This window comes from Heterodontus francisci, chromosome 18, assembly GCF_036365525.1.
Source record: "Heterodontus francisci isolate sHetFra1 chromosome 18, sHetFra1.hap1, whole genome shotgun sequence".
Taxonomy (NCBI): Eukaryota; Metazoa; Chordata; class Chondrichthyes; order Heterodontiformes; family Heterodontidae; genus Heterodontus; species Heterodontus francisci.
In genome coordinates this window covers 54,170,341-54,185,887 of record NC_090388.1, presented here as the reverse complement: position 1 = coordinate 54,185,887, position 15,547 = coordinate 54,170,341, and the positions used below count along the sequence as shown (strand labels likewise).

The window sequence follows — 15,547 nt, the reverse complement described above, 5'->3', positions numbered from 1 at the left end:
TCATACTAAACCCAGTCACCAGGTTTCTTGGAGTCACCCAAGATCCCGTCGTTGGCACCAGCTGGACCACATCGTCACAAGGCGAGCCTCTTTAAACAGCGTTCAAATCACACGCAGCTTCCACAGTGCGGACTGCGACACCGACCACTCCCTGGTGTGCAGCAAGGTTAGACTCAAACCAAAGAAGCTGCATCACTCCAAGCAGAAGGGCCGCCCGCGCATCAACACTAGCAGAATTTCTTATCCACAGCTGTTACATAAGTTTCTAAATTCACTTGAAAAAGCCCTTCAAAAACACTCCCACAGGGGATGCAGAGACCAAGTGGGGCCACATGGGAGGCGCCATCTATGACTCAGCATTGACCACTTTTGGCAAACGTGTGAAGCAGAATGCAGACTGGTTTCAATCTCACTTTGAAGAGCTGGAACCTGTCACAGCCGCAAAGCGCATTGCACTGTTGAACTTCAAGAAAGCCCCCAGCAAGTTAACATCTGTCGCACTTAAAGCAGCCAGAAGCACTGCACAAAGAACAGCCAGGCGCTGCGCAAATGACTACTGGCAACACCTATGCAGTTGTATTCAGCTGGCCTCCGACATCGGAAACATCAGAGGAATGTATGATGGCATCAACAGAGCTTTTGGGCCAACCATCAGGAAGATTGCCCCTCTCAAGTCTAAATCAGGGGACACAATCACTGACCAACGCAAGCAAATGGACTGCTGGGTGGAGCACGACCTAGAACTGTACTCCAGGGAAAATGTTGTCACTGAGACCGCCCTCAATGCAGCCCAGTCTCTGCCAGCCATGGATGAGCTGGATGAACAGCCAACAAAATTGGAACTCAGTGATGCCATTGATTCTCTAGCCAGTGGGAAAGCCCCTGGGAAGGACTGCATTACCCCTGAAATAATCAAGAGTGCCAAGCCTGCTATACTTTCAGCAATCCACGAACTGCTTTGCCTGGGTTGGGACGAGGGAGCAGTACCACAGGACATGCGCGATGCCAATATCATCACCCTCTATAAGAACAAGGGTGACCGCAGTGACTGCAACAACTACCATGGAATCTCCCTGCTCAGTATAGTGGGGAAAGTCATCACTTGAGTCGCTTTAAATAGGCTCCAGAAGCTGGCTGAGCGTGTCTATCCTGAGGCACAGTGTGGCTTTCGAGCAGAGAGATCCACCATTACATGCTGTTCTCCCTTCGCCAGCTATAGGAGAAATGCCGCAAACAACAGATGCCCCTCTACATTGCTTTCATTGATCTCACCAAAGCCTTTGACCTCGTCAGCAGATGTGGTCTCTTCAGACTACTAGCAAAGATTGGATGTCCACCAAAGCTACTAAGTATCATCACCTCATTCCATGACAATATGAAAGGCACAGTTCAGCATAGCGGCACCTCATCAGACCCCTTTCCTATCCTGAGTGGCGTGAAACAGGGCTGTGTTCTCACACCTACACTGTTTGGGATCTTCTTCTCCCTGCTGCTCTCACTTGCGCTCAAGTCTTCAGAAGAAGGAATTTTCCTCCACACAAAATCAGATGGCAGGTTGTTCAACCTCGCCCGTCTAACAGCGAAGACCAAAGTACGGAAAGTCCTCATCAGGGAACTCCTCTTTGCTGACGATGCTGCATTAATATCCCACACTGAAGAGTGTCTGCAGAGACTCATCGACAGGATTGCAGCTGCCTGCAACGAACCTGACCTAACCATCAGCCTCAAGAAAATGCACATCATGGGACAGGATGTCAGAAATGCTCCATCCATCAATATCGGCGACCACACTCTGGAAGTGGTTCAAGAGTTCACCTACCTCAGCTCAACTATCACCAGTAACCTGTCTCTCGATGCAGAAATCAACATGCGCATGGGAAAGGCTTCCACTGCTATGTCCAGACTGGCCAAGAGAGTGTGGGAAAATGGCGCACTAACACGGAACACAAAAGTCCGAGTGTATCAAGCCTGTGTCCTCAGTACCTTACTCTACGGCAGTGAGGCCTGGACAGTGTATGTCAGCCAAGAGCAACGTCTCAATTCATTCCATCTTCGCTGCCTCCGGTGAATCCTTGGCATCAGGTGGCAGGAATGTAACTCCAACGCAGAAGTCCTCGAGGTGGCCAACATCCCCAGCATATACACCCTACTGAGCCAGCGGCGCTTGAGGTGGCTTGGCCATGTGAGCTGCATGGAAGATGGCAGGATCCCCAAGGACACATTGTACAGGGAACTCGTCACTGGTATCAGACCCACCGGCCATCCATGTCTCTGCTTTAAAGATGTCTGCAAACGCGACATGAAGTCCTGTGACATTGAACACAAGTCATGGGAGTCAGTTGCCAGCGATCACCAGAACTGGCGGACAGCCATAAAGGCGGGGCTAAAGTGTGGCGAGTCGAAGAGACTTAGCAGTTGGCAGGAACAAAGACAGAAGCGCAAGGGGAGAGCCAACTGTGTAACAGCCCCGACAACCAATTTTATCTGCAGCACCTGTGGAAGAGTCTGTTACTCTAGAATTGGCCTTTATAGCCACTCCAGGCACTGCTTCACAAACCACTGACCACCTCCAGGTGCTTACCCATTGTCTCTCGAGACATGGAGGCCGAAGAAGGAGAAGGGTACAGGATGACCTGAAACAAAAGATTAGCAGGTCTGTTGGGGTGGAGTTTAATCTAACTGGCCATAGATAACCATATTATGATCCATTAGCAAGTTAAGAAGAGGAAAGATAAATGTTAACACAGGTTGAAGAATAAATTAAAAGATAATTATATAAGTTAAAAGAACATAAAAATTCTTCAGAAGAGCTGTAAACAAATAATTGCAAACAATACTTAATAAAAAAAATTGCGGCATAAAATTCCTGGTAATCAAATGCAAATTATTCCTCAATAAACCTGTCATCATGCAAATACTACATGTATGAATGCCATCAGGCATCACTGACATTGAGCATACAGGCAGAAGCCATCTGGACCACTAGACAGCAGCACAAAAGCTACCCCAAAACAGGAATAAGATCCCAAGTAAATTAATATGTTATGCATGTATGACATTCAGAGAGTGATTTCAAGGTAGTGATCGAATCCTTGACTCATATGATGGTTCTAAATTACCTTCTATTCCTGGAATTTACTACAATATACCATGATGTTATATGAACTTTCAATTGGATTACAATGTGCAACTATCTCCTAGGTGGGTATTATTCTATATGTAAACAACCAAACATTTTTCCAGTCTTTAGCTCACTACTGAATCCATTATTCTATCTGTTAACACCCAAATACTTTGGTTAGATTCCAGCTTGCACCTTTTGTGACAAAAACCACACCTGCCAAAATGAGACATATTCATTTCGTCATATGGACTACTATTTCTGAACTGTTACTGGATTTGAAATAACTTGTTTAAAGAGACCACAGCAGTGGCTGAAAACATGGCTGCACATTGACATTATAAAAGACAGTTGAATAAGTGAGACAATGGAACTGCTCCTTGATTCAATTAACCAGATGGATTTTGATCAAGAGACATTGAATGTGTAAAAGGCCAGCATTCCACCCCCTCATCACTGCCCCCCCACCCCCACCCCACCGAGAGTGTCTGCTAAGCTTGGGGGAAAATGCACAAACCTCGCAGGGCAGGTTGTTCCAATTAGGAGCTAGTCACATGACTAACCCACTGGCCAACTTGGAGTTTTTTGAATTGTGCCACACAGAAAGAGAAGAGACTGCAAATGAACTTGAAGAGAGAGCAACTCTCTCTCTCTGTCTCCCTTTCTCTCACACAAAGTTCCAGGGACCCACGGAAGTAACTCCAGCCTTAAGAGAGAAGACTCCTGCAGCCTTCTGGTGCCAGCTAAATAAGTGAAAGTGTGCACTGAGCCTCAACGGAAACTGCAAGACTTAACTGTAATCAAAGGCTTTCCATCAAATCCCAAAATGAGTAACTGACCTCCATATTACTTCAAACCTCTCCTCTTTAATTCTTTCTCCTCCTCTGTCTCTATTTGCATGTCTGTTTATCGCATATGCATGCTAACATGGTCGCATCACATATTTTTAGTAGTTTTAACTGAATTAGAGTTTTAAGGTTAATAAACTTACACCTTTCTTGTTTAAATCAAAGAAAACCTGTCTGGTGGATTTCTTTGCCATTACAATTAGCGAGTAGTGAGCAAGGATTCGCTGAGGGGATGCTAAAATCACAGGTGTTTTAAAAAATTAAACCTTGTTAAGGCCAAACCAGGAATAGGCTGAGAGGAGAGCCCTAGACCCCGTCCTCACCTGGTTATAACACTTTCTTCTGGATATATTCATTATTCTGCAAGTAAGCGATTAGAACATCTCCCTTGCCCCACCAGCTCTGAATTAGATGTCAGCTTGCAACTCAGTCACAAGTATCCATTAATCCGAAAATCATATTTTAGCAATTGCTGCATAAAATGCAGACAAGGATTCTCAACACTTGTAACAACTCACTTAACAGAACTGGGAAAATCCCTTGACACTCACCTCTCGGTTGTCTCTGTCAGCCTGCACCAGTGTTCCTTTGAAGCAGGGCTCAACATAATGGACGTAATCATTGTACTAGAGGAAGTGCAGAATAAACTCACTATTAAGATATACATTCACAATGTGGTCATTCATTATTGAGTGGCTTCCGAAAATTATTAGGACAGACAGGGTGGAGTCCAGTGATGGTAATATGAAGTGATGTTGAGATGAATAACGCATGAGTGCTTCAGTAAGTACATTCTATAGAAGGTCAATATCACAAGTGCTTTATTTCATCTCATACTTAACATCCAATTACAATGTTTGCAAATACTGCTTTTTCGTTGTGTATGCAATATTCGATTGATGGACCCGACAGGCAATTTACTCATTCAGCCACTTCAATTAATCTTTACTACTCCTCCATCCACCTTTCTCCAGCATGTCACAGGTCTGATGAGCTCTGTACTTCTGTTTGAGCCCATGGGGCAGTGCTTTTTGAAAGCTCCAAAGGATCAAAGAAATATGACAGTGAATCAAACAGAAAAATAAACTGGAATTAGTCAGTAATAATGGATGGCAGCCTTGGGAATTGAAGATGGGGATGGAAAATGAAGGATGCAACCATTAGGTACATCTTTTAAATCATCCAGCCCATCCTTAGCTTCTCTGTGCAGTATGCATCATCACCCATTATTCATTAATGGGGCATAACTTCATCGGAAAGATTTTGCCAACATTTTCATGGTCTGTTTGCAAACAGACAATGGAATTATGTAAATTGCACTGAAATGCATACTTGTGTATGCTATCCCCAAGACTAAAATGATAGCAGCTTTTCAGAATCTTCTCCATCCCTAAAACTAAAAATGAAAATTTTAACACATTTTCATGAAAGTAGTGCCCTCCTAAATACAAGACCATTCCCTTACAACCTCCTGTTGCTCCTCTTCCTCCAGCATATATATCATGTAGCATGAGATTCCCAAGGGAAGTCAATTTTGCAGCCTTTAGATACCACCTTTTTAGTCAATACAATATTCTCCCAAAAAATGCAGAATGTAGGGAAGCCTTCCTGAATACAACTACGATTTTGTTTAAATTATGCGATCAATACCAAGATATAGCCAAAGGTTTCTACAAACAATCGCAATTTAGCAGTTTTCCTTTAAACAAGTATTTCTGCCTGAAAAACTTTGCCTTTTAAGTAGCTGAGCATTCACAAGTGGAGGAAAAGTGGAGGTCACAGAATTTAGGATGTTTGATACTAACTCCATGATTTACACAAGGCTACCACTGAGGGAACGGCAATTTTTGAATTTATGCCAGCGTGCCTCTGAGGCAGAAACTGGTGCACCTCGAGCCCAATCAAACTTCTTGCCCCCACAAAGTTGCAAACATGGGGCTGGATTTTACATCTGGCGGACAGGAGCTGGCCTCCCGCTTCAGGGAGGAAGTCCCATCTCACTGAGCTGCCGGCCGATCATCGGGCTGCAGCTCTTAGTCCCAGCAGTGCCACCAGGAGCAGTGGCCACTGCTGGGACTGCAGCCCAGGCGAGGACATGGAGCCAGGACTGCAGGTAAGTTTGGGTTGCTTCGCCGGGGTAATTGATCAGCCCCCAGCGAGGCAAGGGTGGTCGTTTGGGGGGAAGGGGGTGTCTTGAATCCTGGGGGTGGTTGGGGAAGCGGGGCTGGCCCTCAATCAGGCACCCTGTGCCCGATTGTCGGGGTCCCCCCCGGGGCGCAGAGAAGCCAACAACTCTCACCGGGCGGCCTTTCCCAGCTCCAGGATGCCCGCTTGCCACGAGTAAAATCCCTGTGGAGGCGGGCGAAGGCCCTTAAGTGGCCGTTAAGTGGAGCAGGTCGGGAAGGCCTCCCTCTGCCATTCGGCTCGTTGGGGTGGCGTAAAATTCCAGTCATGGACTTGCACCTTCCCACATCGCATTAATTTCAAGGGCAATGCTCTTTCTACAAGCTTGCTCAGTTAAATCTGGCTGCAGTTACCTGGCACAAGTGGAATATCTTAAGTTAATTAGCTAATATAGAAAAGATTTCGCAATCTCTTCCTATCTTGGGCTCATTCCTACAAGCCTATGTGCTCAAGATGGTGGGCAGCATGCACCAGTAGATCGTGCCCCAAGTTCTGACAGTGCATGAATAAATAATGACTACTGCCAGAAAGCCAGAAACCTGCATGATATTAAAGGTGTTATTGAATGCTTTTGGTGTGTGTCCTGAGAACCTCATCCAATATGACACGCAGCAGCTGTTAGTGCGGACAGATATACACATGCTGCCCACCATATTGGGTTCTTAGGTGTCTGTTTTATGCCTGAAAAACAAACATGGTGCTACGTCTTTCACTTCTAATAACTCAGCATAAAAATAGATTACCTAAGTACCTAAAACACAAGTATCATGTTCAGCAAACACAACATGAGGCAGACAGAATTTCAAACTGTGAAAGAGACATTGAAATTTTCTTGCCTGTCTTACTTACAGCAATAATATTGACAAAATCATTTTCACCCAATGTGTCCAGGATGGTATTGATGGTATGTTTGGCTATGGTCATTCTGAGACCTTTCATACTGCCACTGATGTCTAACAGTATGATGATGTCCTTTGGGGAAGTTGCAGCCTGAATATACCTGTACATAAGAACAAACAAAATTACTCTGCAGGAGGACTGAGGGCTGCAATGAATCAGTACAAACTCTTTCATCTCTCCAGTCAAAATAAAATCCAAACCAAAAGTCTTCACCAGCCATAAAATGAGCTTATGTGGTCACAACCCAATTTCTAGTGGCTATCATTCCACATAATTCTGTACTAATTGGCAGTTTTACTCAAACAGATCACAAGGATGGCTGATATGGGAAATAGAAATATCACAATAGTGCAGGCAGAGGGGCTTTTATGAGGTCACGGTTTAGGTCAAGGTTACGGCATATTACCAGGGCAAAGTTGGAGATAGCCTGTACTGTACCTGACCTGAGAGTGTTTGATAGTGACACCCTCTGCAAAATAGAAAAACAAATTCCCCATTTTGACATAATTCACAAGAATAAGCATAAATTTATCAAAATTACAAAATAAAGAAATAAATGATGGATTTTTTTATGTTTGTCATGGGCATTTGTCATACCAGACATTTAGCAGCAATGTGGCACTTTACTCAGAGAACTCTGACATGGTCCCACCCAGTGTTGCAAGTCTAAGTTTCATAAGACAAAACTCAAGAATTTTTAAAACCATAATTTTTGCATATTAATAACATTTTAAAAACTCCAAACATATTAAAGGTGCTAACTCATAAATATGGGCTAAATAAGGGGTTTTAACTGAAAGGATCACTGTAATGTTCAGATGTTGCATTTTTCAGCAGCTTTTCAAGTCGTCTTCTTCAAAAAAATAGAATAATAAATTTTCTGTATTGCAGCACTAAATCACAGGCTTAAGCCTAAATATTGAAGGCTCAAAATTCTACGGTCCTCGCTCTGTCCCCCAGAAGTCTGTACACTCCTGGAGCCATAGACACAGATCCTATTCCAAATCCTGAGACAGTATGCATACAACAGAGGCACCCACCCTGAAAGCCTACCTGAAAGCATTAAGGAAGCAAAAGGTACTTATTGAACTAATGAAAAACTGGCTTTTTATTAAAAGTTCCCTGAAGGGAAAAGTGCGTACAAATTTTATAATAATCAATGCACCTGGGATTAAGGACATATTCTAGGGATTATTTTGAGTTGGCATGGCTAATGCTGGATCTTAGGAGGGTGAAATATGCGGGATTCCCAGGGTAGCCTTAGACTGCCTGCAGGCATACCCCAAAGTTGTCATCTGACACAGGAGGAAAGGGCGCCAGATTTAACTGTGACCACCACCCTCCACCCACAACTGAAATTTTTGTCATGCTTTGGGTGGTGTAGAAACCCAGTGGATCCAGGTTCCATTCCAAATAGCACGCTGCCTCCTACTGGGATATTGGCCGGAATTTTATGGTGGTTGGATGGAGCCGGACTCTGACGTGAAAGTCGGTGGCGAACCCGCTTCCGCCTAGCCTGTGGATCTGTCCCGTGATTTACGAATCCCCACTTGAGGGAGGAGGTCCCACCTCAGTGAGCTGCCGGCCAATCAACAGGCCGACAGCTGTTAGTCCCAGCAGCGCCACCGGGAGCGGTAGCCACTGCTGGGACTGCAGCCAAGCCGACGCCATGGATCGAGGAGGGAAGGTCAGTAGGAGCATGCCTCACCAGGGGATCGGTCCTTCCCTGGTGAGGCTGGAGTGGTCCTTTGGGGGGAGGGGGATCCCTGGGGTGGGTTGGGAGGTGGGGGCAGCCCACCACCCTCCCCCAACCCCCCGGGGCATGGAGCACCTGCCATGCCCACCACCCTTCCCCACCCCCCGGGGCATGGAAAGGCTGGCAGCTATCGCCGGGTGGCCTTTCACGTCCCCAGCACACCCACTTGCCATGGGTAAAATACTCATGGAGGCAGGCAAGGGCCCTTAAGTGGCCGTTAAGTGGCCACTTAAGGATCGTGATTGGCCTCGGGCGGGCGCCATCCACCCCCACCCCCACCCCCACCCCACCCCTGCCTGCTGCTGTAAACTTGTCCGGAGGTGGAATTGGGGCGGGTAAACCTCCCGAAGCCTGCCGCTCAATTTTACGCTGCCCCCACGCCACTATCCGACTCGCTGGGGTGGCGTAAAATTCCGGCCATTACATTTGTTCTGTGTCCTTTTATAGTTATATCCATTTATTGCAACTCACTTAATTGCATTCCCATTTTAATGAACCCATGTATAAAGTCACATTTTTCCCCCAATACCTGTGTTTTTTATTGCAATTCCATTTATTTAATTTCCCACTATATACAAGTATGGCATCCTACTTTAATGAGACTCGACACCTTTGAACTTGAGATTTTGTTGGGATTGACGGTTCGTGTGCCTAAGAACCAGTTTGTCCTGGTTAGTCTTGCATAGATGAGGAAGGAATGGAAGTCAAATTTCCAGATGATGCAACGAAAAAAGGGTTATAATTTGCTCCACAAGCAAGTGGATATTTTGAACAGTTTGAAGGAAATAAGGATTCAAAAGTTTATTGTATAGAAGCATGGCCTTTCTGAATCTCAGGCTTCCGAATTTCTGAAAAGAAAAGCAGACGCCTTAAAGGACTGTGAAAATAATGATAACCGGGAGAGGAAACAGAAGTGTGAAAGCAAGGCAGCCAATGATGATGAAGCGCTACCTAGGTAGTTTAATCACAAAAGAGCTCGGAAAATCGCATTTGATGGCTGTCTGTAAATCGCTAAAGCTCATGAGCTGCCAAACAACTTGGCATGGAAAGCTTTAAAACGTCAAATAGCACTGAAACAGGCCCTTCGGCCCATCGAATCTATGCTGACCATCAACCACCCATTTATACTAATCCTACATTAATCCCATATTCCCTACCACATCCCCACCTTCCCTCTCCTACCACCTACCTACACTAGGGGCAATTTACAATGACCAATTTACCTATCAACCTGCAAGTCTTTGGCTTTGGGAGGAAACCAGAGCACCTGGCGGAAACCCACGTGGTCACAGGTAGAACTTGCAAACTCCACACAGGCAGTACCCAGAACCGAACCCAGGTCGCTGGAGCTGTGAGGCTGCGGTGCTAACCACTGTGCTGCCCCTTGCTGGGTTTCTTAGTAGAGTATGCAGCCATCAGCATTTACTATTACAACGAAACTGGATTTTTCTATTGTGCCCTGTGGTCAGTGGGCAGAAAGGCACATTGCTCAATATATTTATGAATAATGAAATATATCAGGTAATGGGTTAAATGTGGATGAGCATCTAAGGACATACATTACAATAATGAGAAATGAGCTATATGAAGTGAATTGAAAATAAAAATTGGCACACAGAACCACAAATCAACAATGGGATGTTTTTACGAAAGAGATTGGAAAGGTATAGAATAAATATATAACTATCAAAGAAGAAGATAACTTTAAGTTTCAGGATATTTTGAATAGAAATGTTAGAAACAAAAGAGAACACAAGAAAATAAGGAAAAAGAGACGGAGGAGGATCCAATCTAGATCACAGGGGATGCTATTGTTACCTCCCTAGATTATGCTATCATACAAGCAGATTTATGGTTGTGTAAGTCAACTCCCAGAAAAGTAAGACACTCAGGCAGCTTAAAGGAGCTATTAATATAATTGAACCTGAGAATGTCTCTTTGGCAGACCTGAATTCTTAACAGTGGGCTTCCAAGGAAGCAACCAACATTGCGTGGACTGCAATGGTTCAAGAAAGCAGCTCACCACCACCTTCTCAAGGGCAATTAGGGATGGGCAATAAATGCTGGCCTAGCCAGTGATGCCCATATCCTGTGAAAGAATCATTTAAAAAATTACTTTTAACCAGACATTCATAAATCATAATGGTGCCATTGGGTATGCTGACATAAATTCCTTTGGGAATAGGAGTCTACACACACACTAAGCATCTGCAAAGTGAGGTGTCTTCACCCCTATCTATAGATGTGGTAAGTGGATATCAGGGGTGAGCACAGAGCACCTCTTGTGTAGCCTGATCTGCATGACTTTCCTCATCCAAACACTGCAGATAAGGGGATTCATGAGAACCTAAGTGCCAGCAAAGAAGTTTTTAAAAATAAAAATTGTTAATAAATGAATGAATTACCTTAGAATCACTGTATCCCTTCCATGGCCTTCTGTATACTTACCATTATCTAGCAAATAAGGGTACCCATTCACAAGCCCATGATTACAAAAGGACATCTACACAACTAAAAATTTAGAAATGGCATTCAAGATGTATTCGCCCACTATATATTTAAATTAAACAGATGCCATTTGAAGCAAGCACTTCCAGTACCAGCATTTCCATCCATGTAATGTAAAGAGGAAAGAGATATTTACACTATGAAACTCCTCCCACTTTTCCAATCCTGATTGGCAAACCTAGATTCGTGTGACAGAGACAACAGCTCAGCTCATTCAGGTGATGCCAAGGAGTAAACCTAAGGAGCTTTCATTTCACACCTCATAATAACCTACATCCCAAGGACTGCAGCGGTTCAAGAAGGCGGCTCACCACCACCTTCTCAAGGGCAATTAGGATGGACAATAAATGCTGGCTTAGCCAGTGACGCCCACATCCCATGAACGAATAAAAAACACATTACAATATTGGTTCGAATATGGACAAAATAGCTGAATTCTAGAGGTAAGGTGAGAGTAACTGCCCTTGACATTAAGACAGACTTTAACCAATTCTGGCATCAAGATGCCCGAGTAAAATGAAAGTCAATGGAATCAAAGGGAAAATTCTTTACTGGCTGAAGTTATACCTAGCAAAAAGGAAGCTGATTCTAGTTGTTTGATGCCAATCATCTCAGCATCAGGACATTGCTGCAGGAGTTCCTCAGGGTTGTGTCTGAGGTCCAACCATCTTCAGCTGCTTCATTAATGACCTTTCTTCTGTCAAAAGGTCAGAAATGAGGATGTTTGCTGATGATTGCAGTGGTCAGTTCCATTCGCAATTGCTCAGATAATGAAGTAGTCCATGCCCACATGCAGTATGACCTGGAGAACAGTCAGGTTTGGGCTGGTAAGTAGTAACATTCGAATCACACAAGTTCCAGGCAATAACCATCTCAAACAAGAGCGTGTAACCACCTCCCTAGTTCAGTGGCATTATCGTCGCTGAATCCCCCATCATCAACATCCTGGGTGTTACCACTGACCAGAAACTTAACTGGGCCAGCCATATAAATACTGTGGCTAAAAGAGCAGGTCAGAGGCTGGGAATTTTGTGGCGAGTAACTCACCTCCTGACTCCCCAATGCCTGTCTACCACCTACAAGGTACAAACCAGGACTGTGACAGAATACTCTCCATTTGTCTGGACGAGTGCAGCTCCAACAACACTCAAGAATTTTGACATTATCCAGGACAAAGCAGCCCGCTTGACTGGCACTCTATCCACCACCTTAAACATTCACTCCCTCCACCACCGGTGCACAATTGCAGCAATGATAGACTGCAGCAACTCACCAAGCCTCCTTCCAAACCTACGACCTCTACCACCTAGAAGAACAAGGGCAGCAGACACATAGGAATACCACCACTAAGTCATACACCATCCTGACTTGGAAATATATCGCCATTCCTTCACTGTCACTGGGTCAACACCCTGGAACTCCCTCTCTAATAGCACTGTGAGTGTACCTACACTGCATGGACTGCAGTGGTTCAAGAAGGCAGCTCACCACCACATGCTCAAGGGTAATTAGGAATGGGTAATAAATACTGTCTTTGCCAGTGACATTCACATTCTATGAACGAATAATAAAATACACCACTTGATATATTTCTTCACTGAGGTACCAGAGGACTAATTTCAGCAATCATGCTTAGCCCTTGAAAGCCATTTAGGCAGTCAGTAAACAATGCTTTTCTTACCAGCCTCGGTTCCTGCAGTCAAAAGAGATGACTCCATTCCCATCTGGCATCCATTTTATACCTGAGAAAGTGGGCAAGAACATGCTTATTGACTGCCATTTACCAAGCAGCTATTAAGAGCTGTTGTAAGATTTAACATTGTATCACAAAGTAGCATGATGCACAATCTTTCCCCACCCCGCCCCGATCTCAGACAGTCCCACCCTTCTCACTCCAACCATATCATTTGGATACAAGAATGAATGAAATATTTTAATGAGAGTTAAAAGACCAACGTGGCGAGAGGCCTGCAAGCAGGGCCCATGGCTGCTCTCTTCTTCATCCCCAAATTAATATTTAAATAAAGCTTCCCTGTCGATGCACACATTTCCAATGCCAGTATCCCTGCCTCAAACTGGTGTGAGCTTCACTTAAATATGAATTTACACATGCAGATGTCAAGTGGCCTCCTTCAGTGCGGTATATATGTTTATGCTTCTAGTGTTCGAGCTCCCCAATCGATGAATTACCCAACCTATGTCATACAGCAGAAACATCTGCGGGCTGATTCTACTTTGCCAGCTTTCATGCAGCAGAAGACAGATGTGGGGATAAGTACCCACCTGGGTTGACTGGATCAGAACCCAAATAAGCTTGTAAGCGTGGCGGAGCATTACTTATACTCACTGAAATCAGAGAAGGCTGACCCTGTCAGAAATTCTGGGTTCAGTTTATTTAAAGAATACTGGCAGGAGAACAGTGGCAGTCTTGCCATTGGAGGCCTATTAAGTCAGAGTAGCATTGAAAATTTGCGAAAGGGTGGAGCAATGGTGTATCTTCCTCATTTACAGTGCTCCATGCAGTTAAAGGGCTGAACAGGCTAATCGAAGAGTGACTGAGCTGGCTGGAATTTAAGATGGAAAAAGACAAGCATCTAACTTTTCAGAGACTAATGTATATGTGCTGCTGCCACAAATTAGAAAATGGAGGAATACTTTGTTCAGTACTAGGGAAGAGGCCATATGCTGCTTCATCAATGACCTTCCCTCCAGCATAAGGTCAGAAGTGTGGATGCTCGGTGATGATTGCGCACTACTTAGTACCATTTGTGACTTCTCAGAACCTGAAGCAGTCCATGCCCGCATGCAGAAAGATCTGGACAACATTCAGGCTTGGGCTGATAAGTGGCAAGTAACATGCCAGGCAATGACCATTTCCAACAAGACAGAATCTAACCATCTCACCTTGATGTTCAATGGCAATACTATCACTGAATCCCCCACCATCAACATCCTTGGAGTTAGTCTTGACCAAAAACGTAACTGGAACAGCCATATAAATATTGTGGTTACAAGAGCAGATCAGAGGATGGGAATTCTGCAGTGCGTAACCCACCTCTTGACTCCCCAAATCCTCTCCCCCAAGGCACAAGTCAGGAGTGTGATGGAATATTCTCCACTTGCCTGGATGCATGCAGCTCCAACAACAATCAAGAAGCTCAACACCATCCAGGACAAAGCAATCCACTTGATCAGCACCCCATCCACTACCTTAAACATTCACTCCCTCCACCACCAGTGCACAGTGTGTTTAAGAGGTACTGCAGCAACTTGCCAAGCCTCCTTTGACAGTACCTTCTCAACTTGTGACCTCTACCAGCTAGAAGTACAAGGGCAGCAGTCGCATGGGTACACGAGCATCTGCAAGTTCCCCTCCAAGCCACACACCATCTGGACTTGGAACTATATCACCATTCCTTCATTGTTGCTGGATCAAAAACCTGGAATTCCCTTATGAACAGCAGTATGGGTGTACCTACACGGGATGGATTGCAGCATTTCAAGAAGGTGGCTCATCATTACCCTCCCAAGGGAAATTAGGAATGGGCAACAAATGCTGGTCTTGCTAGCAATGCTCATATCCCATGAAAGAATAAAAAAATGCAGCAGCATGGGCCAAGTGAAAGAAGGTAGATACGGTTGCGAGTGGCACTTCCATAACCCCAATGACCCCCTTGCAGGATTGGAAGGAATTTAATGACCTCACTAGGCCAGCAGACGTAAGTATATTTTAAAATGAATAACAGGACAGTCCACTGATTTCCTACAGAAATGATCAAGCATTGCTCTTTAGGGTATCACATTGCACCAAATCTTTGTCCTATAAGTAGTCACTTGGCAGCGCTCAATTCACATCCTGTAATGTGTGCAAGCACATTGAAGTCTCATAAGTTATGTCCTTGCTCCCAGACACCTACCATTACTACCATCGATTCCATGAAACAAAAGTTCCAGTGAATGCAGGATCTTGAGACTGCAGCAGCCAATTTACACAATGCATTTCTCCTGCACGAGCTATCAGCACCCCGTACAGACTACTGGAGGAGGACCAGTCCATGTTTGGCATTTGACACCCCATGAAGAGTAAACAAAGTTCATAATTAGCATCAACTATGGCTAGCAGTTGGACATGCAGATGTGAGGGTTTCTGGGGACTAAATTGGATAGCCCTCGAAAACGGGCGTGCAATCGCAATGCAGGATTAACCCTAGCCTGTTATTTGAAATGCAG

At 44.7% G+C, this 15,547-nt stretch overlaps 1 protein-coding gene across 1 annotated transcript in view; it reads right to left on the bottom strand.

The window, feature by feature from the left end:
- cacna2d4a (calcium channel, voltage-dependent, alpha 2/delta subunit 4a) overlaps positions 1–15,547 on the bottom strand; it is a 695,670-nt gene that overhangs the window by 540,672 nt on the left and 139,451 nt on the right. Inside the window, 3 exon segments of the mRNA XM_068051265.1 lie at positions 4,521–4,595; positions 7,003–7,153; positions 12,999–13,059. Of these exon segments, the coding sequence (XP_067907366.1) occupies positions 4,521–4,595; positions 7,003–7,153; positions 12,999–13,059 (287 nt within the window).